Source organism: Nicotiana attenuata, unplaced genomic scaffold (genome assembly GCF_001879085.1).
Source record: "Nicotiana attenuata strain UT unplaced genomic scaffold, NIATTr2, whole genome shotgun sequence".
In the NCBI taxonomy this organism is placed as follows: domain Eukaryota; kingdom Viridiplantae; phylum Streptophyta; class Magnoliopsida; order Solanales; family Solanaceae; genus Nicotiana; species Nicotiana attenuata.
The window spans coordinates 444020-453120 of NW_017670776.1; the positions used below are offsets into that span (position 1 = coordinate 444020).

The window sequence follows — 9101 nt, forward strand, 5'->3', positions numbered from 1 at the left end:
GGTTAATAGTTAGAAAATTATTAGTATATATATATATATATATATATATATATATATATATATATATATATATATATATACTAATAATTTTCTAACTATTAACCCGTGTAATATATATATATATATATTACACGGGTTAATAGTTAGAAAATTATTAGTATGGGGTTGTTTCCCTGTATGAAGCTATATAGAAGGTTCAGAAAGACAACAACATTCCAAAAAAATAAAAAGATAAACTAAAAAGGAAAAAAAGAAAAGTAGCAAAGTGAACTGGACGGCTAGGTTTGTAATTCTTTAGGCACCAGAACAACTACAAATAATCTGATTAAACCTGAATATCGAGTTTTGCCAATTTGAAGCTCTTCCTTTTTCTGTCTCCTATATGCACACTGGCCCACCAGAAGCAAATTGGTTACTGTCTGTCAAAGATTTACCTTCTACATGTCCCATATGCTCCTAGTTGTTCAGGAAATATTCAAACAGATGGCAGTTATTAACTTATTATCATATAAGCCAAAAAAAAAAAAATGCAATCGTTGTTGTCTTTTAAAAGATTCTTACACTAGTGTATTATGCCATTTTGGTTCTGATGTTCTTGCATTCCTTTTTTTGTTTAAAAAACTTGCTCGGTTATAATCACGACATATTGCTATTGAGTGCACAGAAATGCAACCTTTCTTTACTTCTGCATCAAGATTTACCCTATTTAGTTGATTCCTACTACCAAATTATGAGAAAGTTTAGGCAGTGCCAGCCCTCTATTTGGTCAACATTACCATTTGACTTCTGTTGCTGATGGCTAATATGTTATGATGCAATCGAAGAGTAAAAACTTTTTGGTGCTTAGAGCGAGAACCATAATTCTTGTACTAGTGATGGTGCCATGGCCTGAAAGCATCTTCTATCTCCACTGGTAGTATCTATCTTAGCTAAAACTTTGTGTTTATTATACAATCGTTACTCTTTATGTCTTCTATATGAGAACGAGGTCTTGACCTGCTCTAGTATCCATGTTGTTTTTAGTGAGTTAATTTGGTCAAGGATTGGAAAAATATATGATCTAGAAGTTTAACACATAATCTGTTACACTTGATAATGAAATCTGTATGCCTGCTAAGCAGTGTTGTGAAGAGCGTGAAGCGAGGAAAAGCGACAACCCCCATTTCACGAGAAGCTAGAAGCGAAGAGTTCGCTTTTTTTAAGTGAAGCGGAATTTAAAAAAAAAAATTAAAATAAATACTGCATAAAAATTTGGCAGAAACTGGAAAAATTGGGCTGAAATTTTCTGAGAAAGAACCGAAGGTAAAAAAAAAAAAAAAAATCGCCAGCATTTCGCCGCTTTTTGGACGTTTAGAAAGAAAAAGAAAAAGAAGAAAAAGAAGAAGAAGAAGAAGAAGACTGAAAATCAAAAGTGCAGAAGCAGAACGTACCTGTACTGTTGAAGAAGAAGAAGAAGAACAACCCTAGTTGATGCTTTGAGATTATTTCAGAAATCAGAAGTTGATGAAGAAGAGAAGAAGAAATCGCTACCGTTGTTGAAGAAAAACCCTAGTCTCGCTGCTATTGAAGAAGTCCAGACAGTGTTTACGGTTTAGAAGCCTCGTTTTTTAATAAAATAGGGCTTGGGTTAATTTTAAACATAGAAGCGGACGCTTCTAACGCTTCTTCTCGCTTCGCCGCTTCTCGCTTTTTACAGAGAAGCGGTCGCTTTTTCGTACCAGAGTCGCTTCAATTACCTGAAGCGCTGCCCTTCACGCCTCGCTTCGCTTCTCGCTTAAAGCGAGGAAGTGAGCGCTTTTTTAATCACTGCTGCTAAGAAGATTGAACAAGCAGCCTCTATATGAACTAGTGAAGTTTGAATCTCATTTTAAAGAGTATATGGTTACGGTACATTAGCTTTTCCCTTTCTTTTTGTTACATCATATTTTCTTTAATGTGGGATCTGACAAGTGTGTTCTTTTCAACCTATGTCAAAGGTAGGTAAGCCGGTTTCTATTACTATATTTTAAGGATGCTGCCAGGCAGAAGAAATTCCTTCTCCCGAGTCTTCTTCTTTTTAATTTGTCAAGTAATTTATATGGGTCTTCCAAGCTTCAGAATAATCCAGCTAACACCTACTATTGTACTGTTTACCTAAGAGCTGATTCCCCATTGAATGTTTATTGATCACCTTTCCGCTTCTTGAGAAGATATCGCAGTCGAAGGGCTTAATGTGAATAATCGAGTAGTTAAATGGTTTCAGAAACGCCTCTCACTTGCAACTTAATTATGTAAAATCCTCTGAAATTTTCTAGGTTCATTTGAAGAACAAAAAGTTAAAACTGAGCTTCGAAATGCTTTGCCTCATATAGTTTCTTGACATGGGGTTAAACTAATATAGAAATATACAGTTGATTTGCCTCATTCAGGCCTAAAGTTTGCCATTTACTCATGAAAATTCCCATTGGCTACACAAAATCGCAGAGACCAGATTCTTGATACATTTGTATTACTCTGTTCAATTTCTTGCTTCGACTTTGTAGTAGTATCAGTTGTTCCACAAATCCTATTTGTTAGTATTCATCTTATGCATCAAAATGCAATATCTTCACTGGTGAAGAATTTGTTGATTTATTAGAAATTATTCTGTGTTACTTCATCTCTTTGGCTGATTTTTTTCAGAATGCTGCTCCGCAAAAGGGAGGCGAAGTGAATTTAACCCTTGGAGGTATTGATCTCAACAATTCAGGCAGGTTGGCTTATTATTTCTTGCTATGATTCATATAGTTACTAGTGTGGCTTTCTTTTGTCAAGTAACACCAGAGCGGTAAATGATGCTATTTTTCCTCTGATTTTTCAGCGTGGTTGTCAAAGAAGATAAAAAGCTGTTGACTGTGCTCTTTCCTGATGGCCGTGATGGACGATCTGTCACACTTAAGGTGCCCATATTTTTGGTTGCTTCTTTTTAGCTTTAATAATGTTTTCATATTCCTGCTAAACTTTGATATTCATTCTCTCATGCTGATTATACATGCAAATAGAATTTGCTCTATATTGCATTGATTTGCGGTCTAGGAAGGGAAAGGAAAGACAGAAAACATGCGCTTGCACACTTGCCATTCATCTGTGCTTTCGATCCGGAGTTGCGGTGCTACTTCCCATTCTCGTTCTTGACTTTTAGCTGTATTACTATTTAGGGTGTTAAATTTAGCCCACAAAAAGTGGGCAAGCCTAAGGAGAGGTAGAGGTAGATCGAGGAAGAATTGGGGAGAGGTGATTGGACAGGATATGGCACATCCCTAACTTACCGAGGACATGACCCTAGATAGGAGAGTGTGGAGGTCGAAGATTAGGATAGAAGATTAGTAGTTAGTCGAGCGATTTCTCTCTTTGCTGTAGGAGATCATGATTCTAGTTTAGAGCACTTCATCTGGTCCCTCTTCTCTTTATCAGTATTTTTGTTGTTATTCTATTATTATATTATTCTCCGGATTTATTACTATTATTGTTTCTTTTACTTTGGTTATCTTTACTATTTTGCTGTCAATACCTTTTTACCAATGTATTTTTTAAACCTGTTCCAAAAATATTTCTCTTGAGCAGAGGGTCTAACGAAAACAGCCTCTCTACCTCTCACAAGGTAGGGGTAAGGTCTGCATACACCCTACTGTATGAGGTAAAATTGGTTAGCGATGGGTGGATGAATGACAAGGTGACACGTGTAACCGGAGACAGGTAATATGTGAGTCAGCTAATAGTTGACATCGTATACAAACATGAGTTCGGTACCGTGTAAATTCCGAAGGCATGGGAACCAATAACAAAGATTTGAAAGAAAGATATCGGTTGAGAAAGACAACATTCAACGAGCTGCCGTTACAAAGAATCTCTGTATTAATAGCCAACCGTTATGCAGCCATCAATGGCGATTTTATTCTCATTCAAGAGGAGCTTGATTTGGGATCTTGTCTCCCTAAATAGAGCTATAAATAGGAGAATTAGTAAGGCACGAAAAATCATCTATACTCAAAGACGGTAACTCGCTATCATTTTATAAAAATACCTGCTTTCTTTTGTTCCTAACATTGTTCCTATTATCGCTTCCAAAGAGGCTCGTCATACAGCTAGGCTTGTATTTCTTTTAAGTTATTTTATAATCTTATTTTTGTTCTTACTTATTTCATATTTCTGGATCAAATTAATTCATGTGCCTATAAACCACGTTACAAATTCAACTGTACTGTTTTACGGGTAAACAGTTTGGCGTCCACCATGGGGCATAGACAATTGTGTAATTACTTTGATCCATTCATCTGTTTCTAACAAAGTTTGATTCTTTTCTATTAGTAAAAGAAAAATCAGCAGCTAACGATGTGAACAATTCCTACAATGTTGGAGCACAAATCGAACGTGAGGATGTGTTTCAACGTGATGATTCAACTAGCGAAACTCGCAACGAAGGAGATGAAACAACTCCAGTTTGCGAGGTCAAAATCCTCGGCATGTGAGAAGTCCAACTCCTGATGATGCGGATGATGAACACAATGTTTGAAACGGTCAAAATTTTGAGGGACCAACAAAGAGAAATTATGAATCACCTCTCAAGGCAAGACCGGGTGATGGCGGAATTGAAGCAGGCCCTTTCGGTCGCTTCCAATAAATCAAATGGAGGAGTTCGGATTCCTCCCAGCGTTCCTGCAAATCAAACAGTTCAAAGAACCGGTAACGACGCTCCAAGGGAGGAGTTCGATTTTAACGAAGCAGGTGGTACAGGTAGTGGATCCGGGAACGACAATAACGATAGTGATCCTTTCAAAACTGAGCTCATGAGATTCATGAGGGAAATGAATGAACGAATGGACCAAAATGCTAAAGAATTTCATGCTCAGGTGGATTAGATCCCGGGAGCGACATCGGTGCTAAAGGGACCGGATTCCGAGAAGTATACGTGTTGCCGTTCAAACCAAGTGCGGCCCTAGAGTTGATTCCAAAAAGATTTAAGATGCCGGATATTCCGAAGTATGATGGGACTTCGGATCCATAGGAGCATATCACGACCTACACTACGACTGTAAAGGAAAATGACTTGGCCTAACACGAGATTGAATCTGTCTTGTTGAAAAAATTTGGCAAAACCCTGACGAAGGATGCTTTAACTTGGTATTCTCTTTTACCTGAGCATTCCATTGATTCTTTTGAAATGCTTGCAAGCTCATGCTGGGGCAAGAAAAGTCATAGCAAGGAAGGCGAATATATTCAGAATAGCCTAAGGAGAATCTATATTCAGAATAGCCTAAGGAGAATCCGAACTATTGTGAGAGTTCGTGATCCGGTTGATGTTGTTGCTAGCAGTACCAGATGAGTGGGCAGCTGAAGCGTTTACAAAGGGTCTCAACCCGTTGAGCTCCGATGCCTCCAGGAAATTGAAGGAAAGCTTATTAGAATTTCAGGCAACCACATATCGCTACGAGTCAAAGATTAGAATAGAAGATGATCAACTGAGTTCCTCGGAGTCTTCCAAAGAACGTAATCATAATCAGAATCAGGAAAGGTTTAAAGCTGATGTGGATGCAGATCGGAGATCTTCCAGAGGTCGGTTTCAGCCTTACGAAAGGGCCGATGGGCGAGGGAATAAAGGTTTTCAGTCATCAGATAGGTTTGCTTCCGATAGAAGAATGGATCGTGGTCGGAGTAGCAGAACTTTACGGGAGAAAGTAGCATTGGGGTCTCGAGATTCAGCATATCCTCGGTTATCTGACTACAACTTTAACATTAGTTTAGTAGAGTTGGTGTCGGCTATGAGAAACATGAAGGAGGCTAGGTTTCCAAACCAATTCGATCGGATCCTAGTCAAAGGGATCCTAATCTATGATGTGAGTTCCATGGAACACATGATCATAGGATTGGGGACTACCGGCACCTTCGTGAAGAGGTTTCAACGTTGCTGAAGAATGGTCACCTTAGAGAATTTCTAAGTGATCGGGCCAAAAATAAATAAGGGGAAAAATCGAGACACTGGGGAGCCATCTAAACCGGCTGCAGGGTCACCTCGTATGACGATAAACATGATTTTTGGTGGTGACAAGGTAAATGAGTGACATTTTCAGTAAAAAGAAGACGAAGATATCGATAACTCATGGCAAGAGAATCCGAGAAGCTTTAGAAGATGACATCACTTTCACAGAACATGATTGATAGACTTCTTCTACCGTACAATGATGCTTTGGCAATATCTCTTAATGTCTTAGATTTCAAAATTAAACGTGTGTTAGTTGATCCAGGTAGTTCAGCCAATATCATACAATGGAGAGTTTTAGAGCAAGCAAAGTTAACAGGAAACATAGTTCCGGCAACAAAGCTTCTGGCCCGGTTTAACTTAACAAGTGTAACGACCCTGGGAGAGATTCTACTGCCCACACATGTCGAAGGCGTAACGAAGACCACTCTGTTCGAAGTGGTAGATGGCGACATGGGATACAATGTGATCCTTGGAAGGCCTGCTTTATTCTTCGATAATGTGACCTTACTCCATTTTACCAGATGTAAGCACCTCGTCTCTTTCTTTCCTTTCCATAAGGATTCTCTTTCTGTGTTATCCAGCCTTCTCTCTAAGCTCTACGTTTTTCGTTAACCAAAATAAAGACATCACATATGCGGGCAAACTAGTAGTACCCACTACACAGTTGATAAGTGCGATCTTCCTTCCTAGTGATAAATAATGCCCCTTCAAGTTTGACATTTTCTTCTTAAACTTTTCCCGAACTCTCTGCCAAACACTTCAGCTTTATATTTAGCCCCTAGAGGTAGGCCAATGTACGTGGCCGGTAAGGTCCCGGCTTGTGCACCCTAGAATATCTACTAAGGCTTGTATATAATGCACATAGTTAACTGGGAGGAACAGCTCTTATCCACTTTGAATTGAAGTCCGGATATAGCCTTCAAAAACAAGAAGGATAGTCCCTAGATATCTCAATTGATTTACTCCTGCATCACAAAACATAAGGGGTGTCATCTACCCATAATATATGCGTAATGGTTATAGGATTATTGCTTCTTTTTCGAACCGAGAATCCTCCATCCAGTTATCTTCTTTCGCTATGTCGAGCATCCTGCTCAAGACCTTCACAACCAACTAGAGGAGAAAAGGTGATAATGGATCACCCTGCCTCAAACCCCTATATGCTGTTGGAAGCATAAAGAATCTTGCACTAGCGCTACATGGTTAGTTCAAAGTATCGATATATTTTTTCTTTTGCTATTTGTGTACTCATATATTCTTAGAACTACAACTAAATTTGAAAATTCTTCAGCGGTATACTTGAGAATTGAAACATCCCTCCAATTGGCTAACACTAAACAATAAATTAGTAGTTCCAAAAATCTGAGTATTTCACAAGGTTCTGCTGCAATGGACGATGATACAACAACAACAACAACAACAACAACAAAAAAATCAAGTATAATCCCACAAGTAGGGTCTGGGGAGGGTAGTGTGTATGCAGACCTTACCCCTACCTTGAGGATAGAGAGGCTGTTTCCAATAGACCTTATCCCTACCTTGATGATACTGCCTCAAAAAAGTGCCATTTGCACCAATAGTACATTGTGAAAACTGTAGGCTAATGGTGTACATTTATTTTCATGTTTAGTCAATCACGTCCTTGCGCCCTTGGTTTTATGGTGGAAATTATTTTCTGTTGTCATGACAGCAATGAATTCATGACAGTAAAATTTCTTTTGCCATTTCTAACAGGGTTCTCTCAACTTTCTGTTTATACTTTACATTGTTGACATTTCATCATCATTAGTACTATCACTGCTCTAGGTATGTGCTTCTAGAAATATATGAAGCTTGCTTGATTAAGTTCTAAGAGTTTCCCTGCCACAGGCTGAAACACTAGAGGATTTGCTTGAGTGGAAAGCAGCACTTGAGGAGGCTTTGGCAAGTGCACCAAATGCTGATCCTGTAACTACCCAAAATGGAGTATCTAGGAATGATCAGGGCAATGCAGTTGACCATTCATCAGAGCAGTGTAAGCTTCTCATTGATATGGTTATAAATGATGTGAACCTTTGACGTATATCTGTCAGTTATAAGAACAAATTGTGGGGAAAATCTGCCTATTATATAGCCTTACTTACATTTGATTTACAAGACAACTCTTTTGCGAGAAAACAAGAATTTCATTCTGCTTGTGCTTTTTGATTTTTAAGCTATAACATTCATCATTTTGTCTAAATGTGTCTGTGTGTTTGGTTGTGAATGTCTATTTCTTCTGCATTATTAAAATTGGTGAAGGTCTGGCAACAGTTCGGTTACATTTAGGGGATGCCAAACTCTTTGAAGGGGATGTCATTTAATCTCTGTGAGAATGCACGGGAGAAAAATATTATTATTGATTAATTAAGACAATGATACACTGAGCCCTATATATACACAATACATGTCCTACTCCTAATACATATGGGATTAGGGTTATCTACTACTATTTACACAATGAAACTAACACTCCCCCTCAAGCTGGTGCATATAAATCATATGTACCGAGCTTGTTACATATATAACTAATACGAGGACCAGTGAGGGACTTGGTGAAAATATCAGCAAGCTGATCATTTGACTTTACAAATTTTGTAGCAATATCTCCTGAGAGTATCTTTTCTCTAACAAAGTGACAGTCAATCTCGATGTGTTTTGTTCTCTCATGGAACACTGGATTTGACGCAATAAGAAGAGCAGCTTGATTATCACACACAAGTCCCATCTGACTAATCTCACCAAATTTTAGCTCCTTGAGCAACTGTTTGATCCAAATTAGCTCACACGTGGCCATAGCCATTGCTCGATATTCTGCTTCTGCACTAGACCGAGCAACCACATTCTGTTTCTTGCTCTTCCAAGACACCAAATTTCCTCCTACTAAGACACAATATCCAGACGTAGAATGTCTATTAGAAGGTGATCCTGCCCAATCAGCATCTGAGTATCCAACGATCTGCTCATGGCCTCGATCTTCAAACAATAAGCCTTTGCTTGGAGCTGATTTTATATACCGAAGAATGCGAACAACAGCATCCCAATGACTATCACATGGAGAATCCATAAACTGACTCACAACACT

General features: G+C 38.5%; 1 protein-coding gene across 3 annotated transcripts in view; it reads left to right on the forward strand.

The window, feature by feature from the left end:
- The window catches only part of LOC109243217 (rho GTPase-activating protein 6-like), a 10903-nt gene extending 2798 nt beyond the window's left edge, over positions 1 to 8105 (forward strand). For all 3 annotated transcript variants that reach the window (XM_019410133.1, XM_019410131.1, XM_019410132.1), the window contains exons 6-8: positions 2662 to 2732; positions 2840 to 2918; positions 7868 to 8105. In XM_019410133.1, the coding sequence (XP_019265678.1) occupies positions 2662 to 2732; positions 2840 to 2918; positions 7868 to 8056 (339 nt within the window). In that variant the 3' untranslated portion in view covers positions 8057 to 8105. The remainder of the gene's footprint in view (positions 1 to 2661; positions 2733 to 2839; positions 2919 to 7867) is intronic.
- Positions 8106 to 9101: the final 996 nt, after the last annotated feature.